This window comes from Tachyglossus aculeatus, chromosome 13, assembly GCF_015852505.1.
Source record: "Tachyglossus aculeatus isolate mTacAcu1 chromosome 13, mTacAcu1.pri, whole genome shotgun sequence".
NCBI classification, from domain to species: Eukaryota; Metazoa; Chordata; class Mammalia; order Monotremata; family Tachyglossidae; genus Tachyglossus; species Tachyglossus aculeatus.
This window is the reverse complement of record NC_052078.1, coordinates 4,853,483-4,874,383: the sequence shown is the minus strand read 5'-3', so window position 1 is coordinate 4,874,383 and position 20,901 is coordinate 4,853,483. Positions and strand designations below refer to the sequence as shown.

General features: G+C 54.2%; 1 protein-coding gene across 1 annotated transcript; it reads right to left on the bottom strand.

Moving 5' to 3' along the window:
• Positions 1-277: 277 nt before the first annotated feature.
• NUB1 (negative regulator of ubiquitin like proteins 1) lies at positions 278-19,912 on the bottom strand. The gene is given in 16 exon segments (XM_038755563.1): positions 278-1,486; positions 1,571-1,652; positions 1,654-1,761; positions 1,879-1,971; positions 2,811-2,957; positions 4,157-4,309; positions 5,399-5,506; positions 6,206-6,392; positions 7,669-7,775; positions 9,350-9,438; positions 10,907-11,089; positions 11,961-12,031; positions 12,840-12,898; positions 13,929-14,096; positions 15,584-15,701; positions 19,743-19,912. Coding segments are annotated over 15 exon segments (1,851 nt in total). The 5' UTR covers position 15,701; positions 19,743-19,912; the 3' UTR covers positions 278-1,307.
• Positions 19,913-20,901: the final 989 nt, after the last annotated feature.

The window sequence follows — 20,901 nt, the reverse complement described above, 5'->3', positions numbered from 1 at the left end:
TGCCCTGACTGATGGTGCTCATTCCTGGGGTCCCTTTGGGGACTAGATGGGGGGAAGGTGTTTGGGGGTTGCCCCCCAAGGGGGTGAGTCTGGCCCAGGCCCATCCATCCCCCCTGGCAGACCTGAGGGGAGTAAAAGTGCCCATCCAAATGGCGCTGGCCCTATTTCTGGGGTGGGGTCAAAGGCCAATGGATTCACCAGGCTCCAGCCGGTGCTTGACTCCAGAGAAAGGGCCCTCGTTGCAGCCCCGCACTCTATAAAAGACAGAAACGTTAGCTGACAGGAATCGTGTTTATTGCAACGTGTTTTTAAAAGAACTTCCCATTCTGGTGGGTCCCGCTGAGACACACAGATGGTGGACCCAGGGTACCCCCGTGCCCACCCAACAGCTGATTCTCTCTCTTCAACTGCAGAGGACAGAGGCTCATTGAGGTTAAGCCCCTCGCTCACAACGGCATAGCTCACCCCGGGGTGGGGGACACCCATCCGTCACCTCTGCTACCTTCTGCCCCTCACGTTGGCTTTAAACAAAAGAAAATCGGGGGGCGGATTAAACGCGTCGGCCTGTGGGACCAACGAGGATGCGGCTTGCTACGCTTTTGGCTACGCCACCCGGGAGGAGATCAAAGCCTGCCGGGGGAAGGACAGTGCCCTTCCACTCCCACTGTGACCGCGCATCTTTAGAAGCGAACTGGTTTCGACGCTACGTTAAGAAAAAAAATCTGTCAACATATCTAAACCTGCTAGAGTGCCCTCGACTAGAAGTGGCGTTAAATAGAACAGTGTTGATTTCAGTTAAAAATAGACTCGTTTGTCTTTTGGCTCAATCCCTGAAAGTGTGAAAGAGGTGAGGTCGGACCTTTCTGCTCTAGCTTTTCCCAGAGGAGATAAAAGGGGAACCCGAAACTGAAAGCGTCGTGACTGCAGCTTGGTGCTCGTGGCCGCCGGTGATTCTAACGAACTAGCCGGCCAGCAGACAGGAAAGGCGGCCAGTGGAAACGTGGGTGCCGCTGGGAGAAGCGGCAGCCCGCAGCAGAGGGAGAGCAGCAGGCAAAGACGAAATAAACCGGGGGCTGAGGAATGGGAAGGGGGAATATATAAGCAAAGCTACCTTTCCTTGCCTCGGGGTGACCCTGTGTGTCCCCCCCACTGACTCCCCACCTTCTTCTGAGGAAGCAGGAGGAGAAATGGGGCAATGCCCCCCAGCTTGTCTCCCAGCAGGTGCGGCCGGGCCCCAGGAGCCAGAGAAACAGTGCGGAAGAGCCGTGCGCGAGCTGCGATCTGTGAGGCGGAGGCCGGTTCTGCGGCTAGTCCTTGCGGGGAGGGGCCCGGGCCATGTCGACGTAAGACAGGTACTCGGCCATGATCTCCGCCTCGTCTTCCAGCGTCAAGTCCAGGTAGTCCTCCTCGTGCTCCGGGATGTCACCCAGGATCTCCTGCACGGCCTCCGTCTCCATGTCGTCGTCCGTGGAGGCGCTTGAGGTGCCTGGAACGGAGGGAGGGGGTGCTGAGGGAACGGCTCTCCTTCACGCCGGTCCCGGGGGCTCGGGGTGCCCGCCCGTGACCTCACCAGCCGAGTCGGAGGGAGACTCCGTGGAAGGAGACTCCGTGGAAGGCGTCGAGGGCGTGGAGGGCGAGTGCAGGTCGGGGGGGGAGCGCCCCTCCGTTGAGGGCGAGGGTCTGAGCGGCCAGCTGCACGTTGCCTCGGAACACCTTCAGCGCCTCCTCCGCCGTCTTCGCCTCGAAGCCCATGTACACCAACTGGGGCGCAGAGCAGGGTGGCGGGGAGGTGAGGACCGCCAAGCATCGGGCGGGCCGCCCTCTCGGGGGGTCCCACCTCCCACCTCGGTCCCGCCGGGGTGTGGGGCCGGCGCTCACCTTCTCGATGCTGTCCGGGTCCGCGTCCTGCATCCGGCTGGTCTGCGGCTCGGCCGCGTCCACCCACCACACCTGAGGGTCGCTCAGCAGGATCTGGGAGGGGACGGGCGTCACACCGGGCTGAGGTACGGGCCGGGGTCGCCCCGCGAGCGATGACGCAGGGCCACGGGCAGCACACGGGGCTCGGCCGCACCATCGCAGGCCAGGTGTACGGCCCGTTGAGGCGGTACGGGGATGCGGGGGACATCCACATCCGGACCACCCAACATTGGCTTCGCGCACCTTCCTCAGAGGCATGTTTGCACTTCACAGTTTCCCCCACCTCACCCTGCCCCACCTCTGTTCTTCCTGGGCCTCCGTGCCGCTCCGCGTCAACGGCTCCCACATCCCGGGGCCCCTGGGCGAGGCCTGAGAAGGGCCAGGTAATCGGAGCCGGCATCGCCACTGGAATGGGCTCCCTTTAGTTAAAAATTATTGCCAGCTGCTTCCCGGGAGCAAAGCCTTACGCTGGCCCCGTGGCTAGACACAAGGTAATCGGCCCTTGGAGCTTGGCATTTGCCGCTTTCAACCTGTGTGGGTTCCTGCCCTTGTATCAACCTTAGCTTTGGTACCTTCTTGTGCTGTGCCTTCCAGTTTGTTATGCTGACTTGATGGTGGCCTCCATCCAACTCTCAACTGGATCCTGGCTGGACTAAGCCTGCACCTTCCTTGGACTAACTAGTGAGAGTCACCCCTTCTGTGCCCAGAGCCATCTTAGACTGGGGTCTTTCAGCATCTTCACCCACCTTTTGTCTATTGCTGAACTGTCCCTCCAAGCGCTTAGTATAGGGCTCTGCACACGGTAAGCGCTCAATATATACGACAGCGAATGAATCCAGTGTAGCAAAAAACCCGGTGACCCTTCGGGGATACAAAGCAGCCGCCCCGCCTACCTTAAGGGCTTCGTCCAGGTTTCCCTTGGTCCGGCGGAGGACTTCTCTGGCCGCACGGGCCGAGTACCCCATCCCTTTCAGGGTGTTGATGCTTTCCAGCCGCTTCCTCCTCTTCTCTTTCTCCTCTCTTTTGATTTGGGCCATTTCCTAGAGGAGCAGAGGTAAGGGTCACCGAACAGGCGGTGGGGAATCAAAACGGAGGTCAACCAGCCCACCCGCCGCGAGCCTCCTGTAGCATTTGCAGACAGGGGTCTTCGTTCCCGCCGAGCCTATGGAAAAGTTATCCATTACAGGTGTAGCAGTGTGGAGTAAAAAAATCATCAATCGTATTTATTGAGCGCTTACTATGTGCACAGCACTGTACTAAGCGCTTGGGAAGTACAAATTGGCAACACATAGAGACAGTCCCTACCCAACTGGATAGAATGTAGTGGATAGAACCCGGCCCTGGGAGTCACAAGGACCTTCGTCCTAATCCCGGCCTCCACCACTTGTCTGCTGTGGGACCTTGGGAAAGTCACTTCACTTCTCTGGGCCTCAGTTCCCTCCTCTGGAAAAAGGGGATGAAGACTGAGCCCCATGGGGGACAGGGACTGTGTCCGACCTGATTAGCTTGGATCAACCCCAGCGCTTAGAACGGTGCTTGACACTTAGTACCATCATTACTACTAGGTGTCTGATGCCATCCTCGTTCCCTCCACCCCAGTCCGGGCCCAGCTTCTTTACGTCATCGCTTGACGCTGAGGGAAAATGGTCAAGATGTCGAGGCCTCTGGTCAGGAACCACGCTTCTCCCTGCCCCGAGGCTTAGGCGGCCCACGGGAGCCGGCATCAACCCCTCTTCCTTCTAAGCGGCCAGAGTACCCTACCAACATGGGCCGCCTTCCCGTGGGCACCAGAGAGGGCAGAAAGGCATGCGTGACCACCCCAACTCAGGGCAGGGGAGAGGTTTATGCCCAATTTCTGCTGCCCGGTGTGGGCTGCTGGGGGACTGGCGTGGAAGAGTGATGACATCGTAGCTCCGCTAGCCCATCGGGTGACCACCTGTTCACAGACTAGGACTCATCAGAGTACTCAGGTAGTAGAGTGGCTGCGGTGTTTGGACCCCAGCGCGCCCTTCGGCATAGTTTCTGTGAGCGCTGGAAATGGAAACCGTTCTTGGAGGCATTATGGCATGGGAGCCCGAACAACGGGAGGCTCGCTTCAAAAACTGCTACCACTTGGAGATGACGACCTCAGCTCTCCCTCTCCTTCGCCGGGGCTCTGGCTGCGCTATCCCAAGGTAGGTCTGCTAGCCCCGAGGGGCCCGGAAACAGACCGGCGTCTGTGGGGGCGGGGGTCAGGTACCTCTCTCCGGTTGGTGATGTGGTTGGCAGCGTGGTCCACGTTGCCCTCGCAGGCCCGCAGGCCCAGCCGGGCCTCCTGTGGGGTGAAGCCCAGCTGGAGCAGGCTCTCCACTTTGTGAGGGTCGATGGACAGCTCCTCGTACAGGTGCTTCGCCTGCCAGCGGCGGCGGTGGAGCGGGGAGAGAGGGTGGACCATCAGACACGGAAGGACACGCGGACGGCCTGCCCGCTGCCCTGGGGACTCCCACATCACCACTCCACCAGGGACCCAGGTGAGAAGGTCTGGGACTCCATCGCACTCCATCGATGGAGACTACAGACTAGTGAGTTAAGCAACTGACTAGAAGGACAGGTAAGACAGTGGAAGGGGGCGGTTTTTGTGTGTATCGCGCGGGCAAAGTACTTGAGTGTTTAAGGGGTGAAGGCTCAAGTGCATAGGTGACCCAGGGGAGAGGAGATGAGTAAGTCAGGGAAAGCTTCCTGGAAGAGACGTTATTTTAGTAGGGCTTGGAAAATGGGCAGGGGGCTGACCTGTCAGATGGGAAGGGAGGAGGAGGGCATGAGCAGCAACTATGTGGAGAGGGGCAGTAAAACTATTTATCGAGAAGCAGCGTGGCTCAGTGGAAAGAGCCCGGGCTTTGGAGTCAGAGGTCATGGGTTCAAATCCCGGCTCTGCCAATTGTCAGCTGTGTGACTTTGGGCAAGTCACTTCACGTCTCTGGACCTCAGTTACCTCATCTGTCAAATGGGGATTAAGACTGTGAGCCCCCCGTGGGACAACTTGATCACCTTGTAACCTCTCCAGCGCTTAGAACAGTGCTTTGCACATAGTAAGCGCTTAATAAATGCCATTATTATTATTATTATTATTATTGTCGAGCACCCACTCAGTGCACCCCATTCTCCTAAGCGCTGGGGACGTACAAAAGTTAGCGTCATGTTCCCCGCGCACCAGGAGCTTGTATATGGCAGAGGGAAGAGGCTTAGAACAGTGCTGGGCATACAGTAAGCACTTAAATGCCATTATTATTATTATTATTATTAAAGAGGATCCCAGCAAAGTCAGCCTCTCTAGACTGAGCTCTTGGTGGACAGGGAACACGTCTGCCTGGATTGTCCTGTCCAAAGCACTTCATGCCATGCTCTCCACACACAGTAAGCACTCAGTAAAGACCCCCTGGTTGAACGACTGCCCCCAGTCATTTCCCACTGCACCCAGTCCCGGGGCCCTCATTCTCCTTACCTTGTTCAGATACTCGGAAGCCTCTTTCTCCTTCCCACTATGGAAGTTTCTTATTCCTTGGAGCAAGTAGAGTCTGAGAAATAGAACCTTCTCTCGGCCGTAACTCCCCTACAGAGGGGGTTGGAGAAAAGACGCCCAAAGCAGTCAGATGGCTGGTTGGGGGCTACCTCCACCCTGCCACCTGCCTGCCCACAAGCCCCCGCGCTTTTGGGAGCAGCTGAAAAGCAGATTTTGAAAAAGGGGGGATTCCCTGCGGCCTGGGAGCAAGCAGCCCTCTCTCTCGGGTGAGACAAGCTGCGTGCTTGGTGAAAACACCCTGCGGTGGCAGTTAGGATGAAGGATGGGTCCCCCAAGGCCTACGGGCAGCTGCGGGACGCTACTGAGCAGATGGGATTGGGAAGGGGACACCCCCAGACTGGCCTTACCGGGGTTGACTCCTCGGGGTGCCCCCCGCTAACTAGCCTGTGCCTCTGACCCGGACACTACCGGTCTGGGCAAGCTCCTGCCCGGCCCACAAGCAGGCACGGAGTTCTGGTCTCTCTCGGTGGTGGGATCCGCCCCAGGAGTGGCTCGAGCCAGAACCTTTTGCGGAGGAAACCGGGAGCCCCGGCCGGGGTTCGGGGGAAGGAAGCAGCCGCTCCAGCCCCGGCACTTCCAGAAGGGGCTCCTCAGGTCCGCCCCCGGCCACCCCAGCAGGTCTGAGCACCCCCAATGGAGAACCACCAAGCCGGACGGGTCCCGGCGCTAAGTCCACCCACGGACAGAGGACCCTTGGTGCCAGCGGCCCGAGCCCCCGGCCCCCCCTACTTTAATGTGGATGAGTCTCTCGTGGTGTTCGCCATAGCAGTTCTTGAAGCAGTTGAGGGCCATGTTCAGCTTCCTCTCGGCGTCATCGAGGCACTCCAGCTGGCCCAGGCGGAAGTAGCACCACACCGTGTCCAGCTGCAGCACGGCGTAGTTGTCCACCGTGTCCAGCAACTCCCTACAGCACTCGCTGCCAGACCAGATGCACACGGACCCGCCGCCTCAGCCGGAGTGCTGACCAGGCCCCCCCTTCCCTCCCAGGTCGCAGCAGTGTGGTTTAGTGGGTAGCGCACGGTCCCGAGAGTCACGGGACTTGGGTTCCCTCGTCTGCTGTGGGATCTGGGGTAAGTCACTTCACTTGTCTGGGCCTTAGTGACCTCATCTGGAAAATGGGGATTCACGCTATGAACTCCATGTGGGAAGGGGGACTGTGTCCAACCTGATTAGCTTGGATCTAGCCCAGCGCTTACTACAGTGTCCGGCACAGAGTAAGCACTTTCATACCATTAAAAAAACCCCACAAACACTGCAGTACTGAGCACTCGCTACCTGCTAAGCACCAAGAGGGTGAGCCCCAAGTGGGATGGCTATAGTGCCCGATCCATTAATCTCCATATGGACAGATGAAGAAACTGAGTCTTCAATGGTTAAGTGACTTTGCCGAGGACATTGAACCCCGGGCGGGGATTGTGTCCAACCTGATTAGCTTGGATCTAGCCCAGCGCTTACTACAGTGTCCGGCACAGAGTAAGCACTTTCATACCATTAAAAAAACCCACAAATACTGCAGTACTGAGCACTCGTTACCTGCTAAGCACCAAGAGGGTGAGCCCCAAGTGGGATGGCAATAGTGCCCGATCCATTAATCTCCACATGGACAGATGAAGAAACTGAGTCTTCAATGGTTAAGTGACTTTGCCGAGGACATTGAACCCCGGGCCTCCCACCACCCGGTCCCAGGCTCTCTCCACTAGACCACACTACCGTTTTTGGTGCCTATCTATCTCTTTTGGTGCCAGATGGTAATCTCCACGGGGAGAAGAGATTGTGTCCCGCTACTTCTACTGTTCTCCGCTGAGCATTTAATGCTGTTCTCTGCCCTCAAAAGAAGCTATTGCTTGATGGATGGGTGACGGGCCGCTGGCCAATGGAAAGGGACTGGAAGGGGATGCCACCTGACTACCCAAACCCACGGTAAGGGGAGCTGGTGTCTCCCGCCCTGCCCTCGTTTTTCTCGTTCACACTCACGATGGAAGCCAGCTGGCCCCCATCAGCCAAGGCACTCATTTGGCCTTTCTTCTTGGGAGAAATCAGGAGTTGCTTCCCCGCCCACTTGGACCCAACACACCGGCCCCGGCGGTCCTCCCTACCCACGGCAGCGGAACCCAGGACAGCACGGCAGATTTGCTGCCCTTTCCTGACAAAGCCAGGACACCCGGGGCCCAGGGACCCCAAAAGAGTCTCACCAGAAGTGTTTGTCTGCGTCCAGGAGGAAGGGCAGGGCCATAACATACTCTTTCCTCTTCAGGAAAGCCCTGCCCTTTTCGTGATATCCCATGGCTAACATCAGGGCCTGGAAAGAGAGGGATTTTTTTTTCAAAGTGGTTTTGAATGATCGACAGTGAAATCACATTCCCACCTCATCTCGCTCGAGTTCATCACAGTTCCTGAAAAACAGCATCAGCCTAGAAACAAAAAGGCCTAAGGTGAAAGAAAAGACAAAAAACCCACATCTCATGTTTTAAAACACTGAAGTACCTCGAGTGATCCAAATTTGCTACCGTATGGAACTCAGCAGCACCCTGAATTTAGACCTTGTGAGTAATGGTGAGTCAATCGTATTTACTGAGGGCTTTATTGGGTTCAAATCCCACCTCCGCCAACTGTCAGCTGGGTGACTCTGGGCAAGTCACTTCACTTCTCTGGGCCTCAGTTACCTCATCTGTAAAATGGGGATGAAGACTGTGAGCACCCCCGTGGGACAACCTGATCATCTTGTAACCTCTCCAGCACTTAGAACAGTGCCTTGCACATAGTAAGTGCTTAATAAATGCTATTATTATTATTATTATTATTATTATTATTATTATTACTGTTTGCAGAGCACTGTACTAAGTACTTGGGAGAGTACAATACAACAATAGAATAGACACATTCCCTGGCCGCAACGAGCATCTCAGGCAGCCAAAATCCCAGTGATATCGTTTGAATGACTGGAAGTGATTTGTCCCTTAATTTCTGTCTGACCGAATGTCTTGATTTATGCCACCCTTCAAATTTCACATAAAACAATGGCCAGCAATCGCATCCATTTCCCTGGGATTATGTTTTGCAATTTCTATTCTTAACCATCCAGATTGTCTTTCTGGCATCTTTTCGGTGACTTATATATATATATATGCTCTCAGGCCAACTTTAAACTCTTTGTCTATATAAAAGAGAAAAATTTAACAAATCAATCGTCTCCACAATAAGCTCTATTGTATCAGAAATTAGTTTTTAACACAGTACCCATTCATCAAATTCCAGTCCTGCCAGCCATCCTCCGACCAAGAGAAAAAATAAAAGGTATTCAGAAGAGGTTGATGCTATGGGTATCAATCAATCCATCGTATTTATTGATCACTTATGTGTGCAGAGCACTGAACTAAACACTTGGGAGAGTACAATCTAACGAGTTGGCAATCTAATAGACTCGTCCCCTGACAACAACGAGCTTACAGTCTAGAGGGAGATGAGGATTTAGCGTGTCCCTATCAACCTTGGGGTACAATCCACCCACATTTCTTCATTTATGAAGGCAACTACGCTTACAACTGGTTTTAAGCCGAGTTGTTAATTCAGACAGTCTCAATTAGCTCAGATCCCTCCCTTGTCAGGACTACATTTCCTCTCCTGCCCAAAGATGCCGAAGGATAGATAACTGTGCCTCAGTTCCCCAATTTATAAAATGGGGATTAAGACTGTGAATTCCAAGTGGGACAAGAATAGTGTCCAACCTGATTAGCTTGTAGCTGCTGATTACACCAGCATTTAGAACACTGCCTGACACACAGTAAGTGCTTAACAGGTATCACAAAAACAAATAAATAACCACGGTGAAGACCACCCGGGTTCTTGGGGGTCCTGAGACCTGGCCATGCATACCTTCTTTTCTGCAGGGGGGATCTTGATGGACCTGCCCGTTTGGTTGGCGATTTCCAAGTATGGCATGGTGTCCGGATCCACGGTCTCAGCTGCAACAGGACAAAGGAAACCCTCGTCCGTCCGTCCGACAGCGGCCCAGCGCCGACGAGGGAGTCGGAAAATGGATGGAGTTCAGGGTTTGAATCCCACTCCCTCCTGCTTAGACTGGGAGCCCCACGTGGGACAGGGACTGTGTCCAACTCAACTATCTAATATCTACCCCAGTGCTTAGAATAGTGTTTGGCACATGGTAAGCACTTCACAAGTACCGTTAAAAAAGAAACCAACAACAACAAAAAAAGGCCAGAGCTGCCAACTGCCCTTTATATCTTGGCTTCCTCACCCTGTTGCTTGCCCAAGATGCTGCTGTATCAAGGGCAGAGGGGACAGGTGGAAGGAAGCAAAGAAGCAGCGTGGCCTAGTGGATAGAGCATGGGCCTGGGACTCAGAGGACCTGGGTTTTAATCCCAGCTCCACCACTGGTTTCCTCTGTGCCTTGGGCAAGTCAAATTAACCGCTCCGGGCCTCGGTTACCTCATCTGTAAAAATGGGGACTAAATATCTGTTCTTCTCCCAGAGGTACTGAGTTCCGCGTGGAACGGAGATTGGGTCTGATTGGATTGTAGTGTCGCAACTGTACTGCGGAGTTGTGTGGCCTGGTAGAAAGAGCAGGGGCCTAAGAGTCAGAAGGCCTGGGCTCGAATCCCAATTTTTTTTTTCTTCTTTTTATGGTGTTTGTTAAATGCTTACTACAGGCCAGGCATTGTACCAAGCGCTGGGGTGGATACAAACTAATCAGGTTGGACACAGTCCCTTGTCCCATGTGGGTCTCACATTCTTAATCCTCATTTTACAGATGAGGTAATGGAGGCCCAGAGAAGAGAAGTCACTTGCCCAAATTCACACGGCAGACACGTGGCAGAGACGGGATTAGAACCCAGGTCCACCTCACTCCCAGGCCCGGGCTCTACGCAAGAGGCCGTGCTGCAGGATGAAGTATGGTTAAGAGGACTAGGGCAAGGGTCCACCCCAGTTTCTGGGGAACCTGGGCTGCAGCCAGAGTGGAGAAAGTGGGGAGAAGCAGCACCAGGCTAATGGGTGGCCAAAGTTGGGTAAGATGGTCATCCCTCCAGGATAGGCCATTTTCCCCCAGAAGCCTCTTGGGCTTCAGCTAAGCCCACATATAGTCCCTCTCTCCATTTTCTCTCCCATCTCAAAACACTCCCCTTCTGCTGCCTTCCTACAGCTAACCAGCTACGTCGGAGAGCAGAGGACAGAAATGAGGATTGGACTCTAAGGACACACAAGAATCTCCGTGGTGACAATCCTTGTGTCCTGAATCAGACGCATGACCACCTTTGAAGACAATGCTTCCCCAAGTCATGAAAATTACAAGCTTTAACTCAACTGGAAGAGGAGGCTTCCTTCCCTCAATTTGCTGCTTCCCTTCTGCCCGGCCCAGGGACTGCACTTTCCTCCACTTGGATTTCTGAAGGTGGGAGAGGCGGGTGAGATTACCTCTCTGGGCCAGGATTTCGAGCCCTCGTTTTGTTCTCTGCATCCTTTTCTCCTTCTGGTCCAGTTCCTTCTGCTCCAGTTCTTCTTCCTGAAGATGTTTTTTGGCCTCCTCTTCGGACTGCTTCAGCTCCAGCACCATGGCTTTGACATTGTGCGTAATGCCCTGCTCCTCCAGGGTTTTCCCTGCAAAGAGGCAGGGGCGGTGATGCAAGGTGGGAGGACGGGGGAGGCCCGAGCTCTGACCTCCCGGGATGGGCTTTGGCTAGGGGAGGGGGCTGAGGCCATCAAGCCACCGGACCGGGGACGCTGCTAGAATTCAGCAAGTCAGCCTCGGGCCAGGCTGTTTCTGAGGTTTCACTGCCCAGGACCACAGTTCTTCTAGTCACAGTAAATGATCAGGCCTGGGAAACGTCTGGTTTTTCCATCATCTTCAGTGGCCTCGGCCCTCAAAAATGATTTGGAGTTTCCCTGCAGGTGGAACCCAGATACAAGCGTACTCAAGGACGGCTTTCCTGATGCATGGCTGAAAGTAACCTCCCCTCTGGGTCTGCAGCCAGCCCCATGCTGGGGCAGGGGTCACAGAGTAGCCACCTTGGGAGCCTGCCCCCACCTCTAACACCCTAAGGGCAACTGCTGGGGATTTGGGGGGATGGGGAAAAAAACCCAGTGCCACACTGGGCATTGCTGGCATTTTAATTTTCGATGGCGATCACCAGGAAGTGAGGTTGCCACCGCTGTCTGACTTTAGGTTTGGGGGCCCTGCTGGAGGGGCTTGTAAATAGGACATTAAATGGAACCTGCCGCCTTGGGTTTTCAGGGCATCTAAACTGATCTGGTTTCCTTTTGCATACTTTCCTTTTCACTGGAAAACTAGACTGGACGGATTTCATCCGGCAGCTCCGAGACAGAAGGATTTGAGAGGTAAGAGTTCCCCCGAGGGCTTGAACACCAAACTTGGGGAAAGTCAGCTTTCCCTGAAGAAAACGAGGGAGATCGCCATATTTCTCCATTACCCAGTGTCGGGCATTGAAATCTCCATTTAACTGACACATACCTAGTTGAAGCTGCTTCTTATTTATAACGATTTTGATATAGTTTTCTTGAAATCCATAGGTCTGGGCTATTCTGTTAAAAAAGAAAGAGAGTGAACGACGTGGAACACAAACGGGGAAAATAAATTTTTCCACTCATCACCAAAACCGACTTACCAACATTATGAACTCCACACCCCCTGCCCACAGGGCTAAGCGTTTTTAGCCTAGCATCTTCCTGGATTCCCACACCCACTCCGTTCCCTAGACCGTGAGTTTTCACGCAGTGTTTTGGACAGGATACCACGGGACAACCAGGGGTCAGCTTGAATGGACTCGAGCAGAATGTGGGGTTCCTCATAGGGATACGCCTCACGCCTGGGCAATTTACAACTCGCCCCTCGCTCAGTGATCTGCGTTCCCCTTGGGCCAGGGGTGCCCCGCTCCGTACTGCTGGTGGTTTGGATGTACAGGAACCCGGATTGGGGGTACATACCCACCCCACCAGACGGGGAGACCCTCTGGCCCAACACTGAACCACTGTTTGTTCTGCAGGCCCAGGGAGGAGTCGAACCAAAGCAGCTTTGGTTCCCCGCCTTTAAGGCAGGTTGGAGTCACTGGCTGGCAAGCAGGGAAAACCCAAGGGGTTTCCTTCCACAGGCTCCCGAGGACTTTAATCTTTTAAGAAACCTCGTCGACCGACCCCACGGTGGGCTCGAATGGGCAGAGACGTACTGTACTTATTTGACGGATGGGGAAGTTGAGGCCCAGGGTGAATAAAGTGGGTCTCCTGGCCGAACCAAGAAGGGACCCGACGCCCCAGCCTGGGGCTGGGGGGTGGCAGGGCTGCCTCTGTCCCAGATGAGGGGGGACTTGGGAGGACGGAGGGCCGCCGGACTTACTGGGCTCTCAACTCCTTGCCGGTGATTTGCAGTTTCGTTTCCAGCAGGCTTTTTTTATCCTACGAGAAGGAGAAAGGATCAAACGGGAGAAGTGGACCTGTTCTGGCTAAGCATTAAGGCCTCCAAACCCATCTCCTGCCCAGAAAAACTAAATAGCTTCAAGACCAGCTGTGGAGGTGAGTGTAACTGGATCTCATAGAGCCAGGACATTGTCCTGGTTACAGAAGGATCCCGGTGGGGGAGGGTAAAGAGGGGCGTTCACCAAACACAGAGTGAACTCCACCACCACCAGACAGGGATCTGGACAACCCAAGCCCGACCTTAAGGATCACCTGGGGGTCGCTATCCCAACCGTTGTGGTCAGCTCAGGGTCCACTCAGTCCCTCCCCGGTCGTGGCGGCGGCTGCAATAAGGCTGCAGCTTTGGGCAGGGGATAGCACTCAAGGCCCCAGATCTCTGTTTTTTGGTTGCCGGGCTGGGAAAACAGGGACCTCTGCCCTTCAGGGCTCTCCCCCCTGCCCCTCCTCCCTTCCCAAAACATTTTTCCTAGGATTTCTCGCCAATTTTGATGTTTGTTACAGAGCAAAATCGGGCTCACGCCAAAACCAGCCTATAGGGTCAATCTGTCAGGGATGCGGAGTTTGTTACTTGGGTATGGAACTTCTAGGCCGAACCGGCCGACCCCAGATAGCGTTTAGAGGAGCGCTCTGCACACTACAGGTACACAGTAAATAGCACTGGCAGATCGATCCTTCCCAAAGGACTTTTTGGTCACTGCCCAAACGGTGAACCCAGCAGGTACAGATGATCAACTCAATGCGATGAAGCAGAGTGCTTGCTCAGGAGTCCAGACCTGGGTTCTAATCCCAGCTCTGCCACTTGTCTGCTGGGTGGCCTTGGGCAAGTCACTGAGCTTCTCTGTGCCTCAGTTCCCTCACCTGCAAAATGGGGATTAAGACTGGGAACCCCACGCAGGACACGGGCTGTGTCCAACCTGACTAGCTTGCGTCTCCCCCAGCACTTAGAGTTGCCTGGTGCACAGTAAGCACTTATCAAGTACCATAAAAATTAAAAAAAAGACAAACTTACTTTTCGGTGTTTGGGGGGCAAAAACACCTCGATGGTGGCAATCCCCGTGGCTTTATATGCTTCATTGCCTGACCCCCTCTCAACAGCTTTACAGCGGATTTCTTCTATTATCTTCTCTATTTCATTTTCGCAACAGTCCAGCTTGTCTGAGTATTTCTTGGCAAGCTCCTAGCGGGAAACAAACAGAAAGCAGATCAAGGTGAGGGACTTTACACAGCTCAGGGCTGCTGTGCTGCAAGCAGAGTTTTCCCGTGCAGGAGCCTGGACTGTAGCTCCCCACGCGCCACACATCAGCATGATTCCATATCCAGCCTGGGGATCCACAGCTTAAGGGATGCAGAGAAGACTGGAGGCAGGGGAGATTGAAAAGCAGCGGGGTTGAAGGGGAAGAGCACGGCCCTGGGTCAGGGGACCTGGGTTCTAACCCCGGCTCCACCACCTGCCTGCTGAGACACCTGGGGCAGGACATTAACATCTCTGAGCCTCAGTTTCCTCCTGTAAAAAATGGGAACTCAAGACTGGTTCTCCATCCTCCTTAGATTGGAGCCGAGTGTGGGACGGGGACTGCACCTGATCTGATTGCATTTACCCCAGTGCTCAGCACAGTGTGAGCACTTACATCCCACAATTATCATTAGAAATGACACAGGCCACTATGCAGCAGGAGCTGGAGTTTGCCTGGGGGAAAGAGGGTAAGAGGACATCTTGACTGTCTTCAGGACCTGAAGGGTGATTATTTTAAGGAGGATTGGTGAAAGGTTGTTCTCCGTCACCGCCAGGGAAAAATCCAGGGGAAACTGGATGTCACTTATGGCAGGACCAATCTGGCTGACCCCACAAAGAATACACACTTCCCAAAAGGCCAGAGTTGTTTGATCTCGGAGTGGACTTTTGAGTCGGGGAGGGAGTGGCAACCATCTCTCTAGGGTGGATAAAGACAGAGAGATGGTCCAAAAAGACCAAAAGGACTCATCGCCATCACCATCAATAAGCAGCCCCTGAACCAGGTACCCCAGAAGACCCCTCGAGAAACAGCAACCACCCAGTCAGGATATCCTGACCCGGAGTTCCCAACAGAGAAAAGCAAGACAGACGTTGACAAGCACAATCATTTCGGATTCACTTTTTTTTATAATATATATGTAATACAGGCTTTGCTGTTACAGGAAACAGGAAGGAACAAACTCTGTTTTGAGCTGAGCGCCTACTGAGAACAACGCACTGTGCTAAGCACTGGAGAAGTACAGGAAAGCAACAGGAAAGGGGAAGAGGATGACAGAGAGAGGTGGATCCCGCCCATGAACCCATCCTCATTGGGGATAAGAGGTCCCTAGATTATTTTCTGTGGAATAATTTAAGCCAAAGTATACTTTAATAACATGCTGATCTCCCTCGGCCTCTATGTTAACCGAACGAGCTCAGGAGGAAGCACAGGACAGAGAGTGGGAGAGCGCAAGCTTGGTACTCCACGTGAGCGCTGACTGTCCGGAGAAGAAGAATTTTAATATTACCAAAACATTTGGCAGAACGACAATCAGGTCTACAAAGCTTGAAAATGACCACAGCTGAGATTGTTTTTAAATAATCTGCAAAGAAATAAGACCTCTGTCAACAGCAAAGTCATAAATCCGGCTAAAAAACTGGGTGATGACTACCTTCAAAAGCGAACCTGCTTCTTTATTTTCATTGGTGTACGGAGGCTTCCACAGTTGAATTTTGTCTTCTCTTAAGAAGTTGGTAAGTTTTGCTTGAAGGTATTTCTTTTGTGCCATCCTTTAAAGCAACCACACACAACAGCCTTCGTTTTAAAAAGCAAACCCAATCTGGACAACACACGGCTGCTTTCCTGAAGAAAGCTTTAAAGCTATATGAAGTCAATTAACACCCGTACCTGCTCTCCTTAAAGAAAGCACGTGAGCCCCCCGTGGGACAACCTGATCACCTTGTAACCTCCCCAGTGCTTAGAACAGTGCTTTGCACATAGTAAGCGCTTAATAAATGCCATCATTATTATTAAAGCAAAACTGCACACAAAAAATGCATGACGCTTAGCTCGCTCCACAACGTACCTTATATTCCTCAACTTTCCCACTCTGCCAGCCACCCCTAGTTGACCGCCTGGTTCCTTCAGCACCTAGCTTTTTTAAAGGGTATTTATTAAGCGCTTACTATGTGCCAGGCATGGTACTAAGCATTGGCGATGATACAAGATAATCAGCTTGGACACAGTCCCTGTCCTAGTCTTAATCCCCATTTTACAGGTGAGGGAACTGAGGTACAGAGAAGTGACTTGCCCAAGATCACACATCAGACAAGTGGGGGGCTGGTATTAGACTCCAAGTCCTCTGATTCCCAGGCCTGGGCCCTTTCCACTAGGCCACACTGCTTCTCCAAGTCCTTTCCCGTCAGGTTCGTATGTGAGGACGCCTCACGGAGGAAGGGGCCAAAGCAGCCGTGGAACAAAGTCTCCCAGGAGTCGTGCTGGACACTGTGCGGTACGTTGTTCCTGGGTGGCGGTGGAAGCTAGGATGTATTTGGGTCGGGGCTGGGACCAGCAAGAGAATGGAGGAGAGTCATACTAGTGGTATTCATTAAGCGCCCACTGAATGAAGTATGCTAATACTGATAAAGGTATTCAGTAAGCGCTTACTGTACACCAATCAATCAATCGCATTTATTGAGCGCTTACTGTGTGCAGAGCACTGTACTAAGCACTTGAGAAGTACAAGTTGGCAACATATAGAGATAGTCCCTACCCAACAGTGGGCTCACAGTCTAAAAGGGGGAGACAGAGAACAAAACCAAACATACTAACAAAATAAAATAAATAGAATAGATATGGACAAGTAAAATAGAGTAATAAATATGTACAAACATATATACATATATACAGGTGCTGTGGGGAAGGGAAGGGGGTAAGATGGGGGGATGGAGAGGGGGACGAGGGGGAGAGGAAGCAAGGGGCTCAGTCTGGGAAGGCCTCCTGGAGGAGGTGAGCTCTCAGTAGGGTCTTGAAGGGAGGAAGAGAGCGAGCTTGGCGGATGGGCAGAGGGAGGGCATTCCAGGCCCGGGGGATGACGTGGGTCGGGGGTCGATGGCAGGACAGGCGAGAGCGAGGTACGGTGAGGAGATTAGCGGCGGAGGAGCGGAGGGTGTGGGCTGGGCTGGAGAAGGAGAGAAGGGAGGTGAGGTAGGAGGGGGCCAGGGGATGGACAGCCTTGAAGCCCAGGGTGAGGGGTTTCTGCCTGATGCGCAGATTGACTGGTATCCACTGGAGATTTTTGAGGAGTACCAAGCACTGTACTAAACCTTGGGATAGATACTAGTCAGGTAGGACAGAGTCCCTGCCCCACACAGGGTTCCCCGTCTAAGTAAAATAGAGAGTGGGTACTAAATGCCCACTTTACAGACGAGGAAGTGGAGGCACAGGGAAGTGAAATCATTTGCCTAGGATCACCCAGCAGGCAAGTGGCTGGGCAGGGATTGAAACCCAGGTCTCTCAACTCCATCTGGGCTCTCTCCACTAGATAGCAATGCTTCACTGAGGCTCCACTGCCCCGTCAGAGACAAGGGATCACTAAGGTCCCAGCAAATTTAGCGATTTTTTTCCAAGGCTTCAAGAGTTCGGGCCCCGCAATAAAACATGGAAGGGAAAACCTCACGGCAGAATGAGCCCCTTCTCATCCGATCTGGTGGTCTTAGCTCCACCCCGCTGCTCACACAGAATAAGCACTTAACACATACTACTTTGAGGATTGATATTATTGCACAAAAAGCCAAAAGCGAAGCATGTCTTATTGCCGCGGGCTGCATATTGGACGGCGGACGGTGGCGCTTTCACTTCTCGACTACCTGATGGATTCGCCTCGCGGGAATTTCCCTCAGCTCCGTTACTGTCCTTGCGACATATTTTCCAGGGAAGTTTCCACAGACCTAGAGGGTAAAGAGAAATCGTCTTTCAACATACAGGTAATAATAATAACAATGACGATGGTGGTATTTGTTAAGAGCTTACTATGTGTCAAGCACTGTTCTAAGCGCTGGGGTGGACAGTGGGGCTCACAGTCTTCATCCCCCTTTCTCAGATGAGCATTCCTTCAATTGTATTTATTGAGCGCTTACTGTGTGCACAGCACTGCACTAAGCGCTTGGGAAGTCCAAGTTGGCAACGTATAGAGACGGTCCCTACCCAACAGAGGCCCAGGGAAGGGAAGCGACTTTACTGAGCACTTACTGTGTGCAGAGCACTGTACTAAGCGCTTGGGAAGTACAAGGTGGCAACGTATAGAGACGGTCCCTACCCAACAGAGGCCCAGGGAAGGGAAGCGACTTTACTGAGCGCTTACTGTGTGCGAAGCACTATACTAAGCGCTTGGGAGGTCCAAGTTGGCAACATATAGAGACGGTCCCTACCCAACAGAGGCCCAGAGAAAGGAAGTGACTTTATTGAGCGCCTACTGTAGCAGCGTGGCTCAGTGGAAAGAGCCTGGGCTTTGGAGTCAGTGGTCGTTGGTTCAAATCCCGGCTCTGCCAATTGTCAGCTGTGTGACCTTGGGCAAGTCACTTAACTTCTCTGGGCCTCAGTTACCTCATCTGTAAAATGGGGGTTGACTGTGAGCCCCCCGTGGGACAACCTGATAATAATAATAATAATAATAATGGCATTTGTTAAGCGCTTACTATGTGCAAAGCACTGTTCTAAGCGCTGAATCACCTTGTATCCCCCCAGTGCTTAGAACAGTGCTTTGCACATAGTAAGCGCTTAATAAATGCCATCATTATTATTATTACTGTGTGCAGAGCACTGCACTAAGCGCTTAGGAAGTCCAAGTTGGCAACGTATAAAGACGGTCCCTACCCAACAGAGGCCCGGGGAAGGGAAGCGACTTTACTGAGCGCTTACTGTGTGCAGAGCACTGTACTAAGCGCTTGGGAAGTACAAGGTGGCAACGTAGAGAGACGGTCCCTACCCAACAGAGGCCCAGGGAAGGGAAGCGACTTTACTGAGCACTTACTGTGTGCAGAGCACTGTACTAAGCGCTTGGGAAGTCCAAGTTGGCAACATACGGAGACGGTCCCTACCCAACAGAGGCCCAGGGAAGGGAAGCGACTTTACTGATCACTTACTGTGTGCAGAGCACTGTACTAAGCGCTTGGGAAGTCCAAGTTGGCAACATATAGAGACGGTCCCTACCCAACAGAGGCCCAGGGAAGGGAAGCGACTTTACTGAGCGCTTACTGTGTGCAGAGCACTGTACTAAGCGCTTGGGAAGTACAAGGTGGCAACGTAGAGAGACGGTCCCTACCCAACAGAGGCCCAGGGAAGGGAATTGACTTTATTGAGCGCTTACTGAGTGCAGAGCAGTGTACTAAGCGCTTGGGAAGTACAAATTGGCAACATAGAGAGACGGTCCCTACCCAACAGTGGGCTCACAGTCTAGAAGGGGGAGACAGAGAACAAAACCAAACATACTAACACAATAAACAGAACAGATATGTACAAGTAAAATAAGTAAATAAATAAATAGAGCAATAAATATGTACAACTATATATACAGGTCTCTAGACGTCGCCAGCTTGGACTTCCCAAGCGCTTAGTACAGTGCTCCGCACACAGTAGGCGCTCAATCAATACGACTGATTGATTGAAAGGGGAAACGGGTGATGCCAACCGGAAGTGTGCGGTTCCAACGGCAGGTGAGGGGGGAGGAGGAGGAGGAGGAGGAGGAGAAAGCCCAGGCCCGGACCCCTCCGCCTTCTTCTCCTCAGCCTCCTCCTCCTCCTCCTCCGCCGGCTCCCCTCCCCCCAGCTCACCTGCGCTGAGGGAAAAGTCCCCGGATGAGGCGGCCGCGCCTTCTCGGCGTTCCGGGGGAAACCGGCTCCGTCCGGCCAGGCTCGCGCAGGGCTGGCGTCACGTGACGCGTCCCTCGCGGAGGGGACCGTCACGTGACACCCCCCTTGCGGGAGGGGGTGGCCGTCACGTGACGCGCCCCTGGCGGGGGGGGGCCTGAGCGAGGGGGTGGCCGTCACGTGACGCGTCCCTCGCGGGAGAGGGGAGTGGGGGAGGGACCGTCAGGTCACACTCCTCTTGCGGGAGGGGTGGCCGTCACGTGACGCGCCCCTCGTGGGCGCGGAGGAGGGGGAGGGACCGTCACGTGACAGTCCCCTTAAGGGGGGGTGGCCGTCACCTGACGCGTCCCTCGCGGGCGCGGAGGAGGGGCTGTCACGTGATGCGCCCCTCGCGGGCCCGGAGGATGGGGAGGGACCGTCATGTGACACTCCCCTTGCGGGAGGGGGTGGCCGTCACGTGACGCGCCCCTCGCGGGGGGGGCCTGAGCGAGGGGGCGGTGGCCGTCACCTGACGCGCCCCTCGCGGGCGCGGAGGAGGGGGAGGGACCGTCACAAGACACTCCTCTTGCGGGAGGGGGGTGGCCGTCACGTGACGCGCCCCTCGCGGGGGGGATGAGCGAGGTGTGGCCGTCACGTGATGCGCCCCTCGCGGGCCCGGAGGCTGGGGAGGGACCGTCACGTGACACTCCCCTTGCGGGAGGGGGTGGCCATCACGTGACGCGCCCCTCGCGGGCGCGGAGGAGGGGGAGGGGCCGTCACGTGACAGTCCCCTTAAGGGGGGGGTGGCCGTCACCTGACGCGTCCCTCGCGGTCGAGGGGCCGTCACGTGACAGTCGCCTTGCGGGAGGGGTGGCCGTCACGTGACGCGTCCCTCTCGGGCGAGGGGAATGGGGGAGGGACCGTCAGTTGACACTCCTCTTGCGGGGAGGGGGTGGCCGTCACGTGACGCGTCCCTCGCGGGGGTGGGCGAGGGGCCGTCACGTGACACTCCTCTTGCGGGAGGGGGTGGCCGTCACGTGGTGATGATGCCATTTATTAAGCGCTTACTCTGTGCAAAGCACTGTTCTAAGCGCTGGGGGAGGTTACAAGGTGATCAAGTTGTCCCACAGGGGCCTCACAGTTT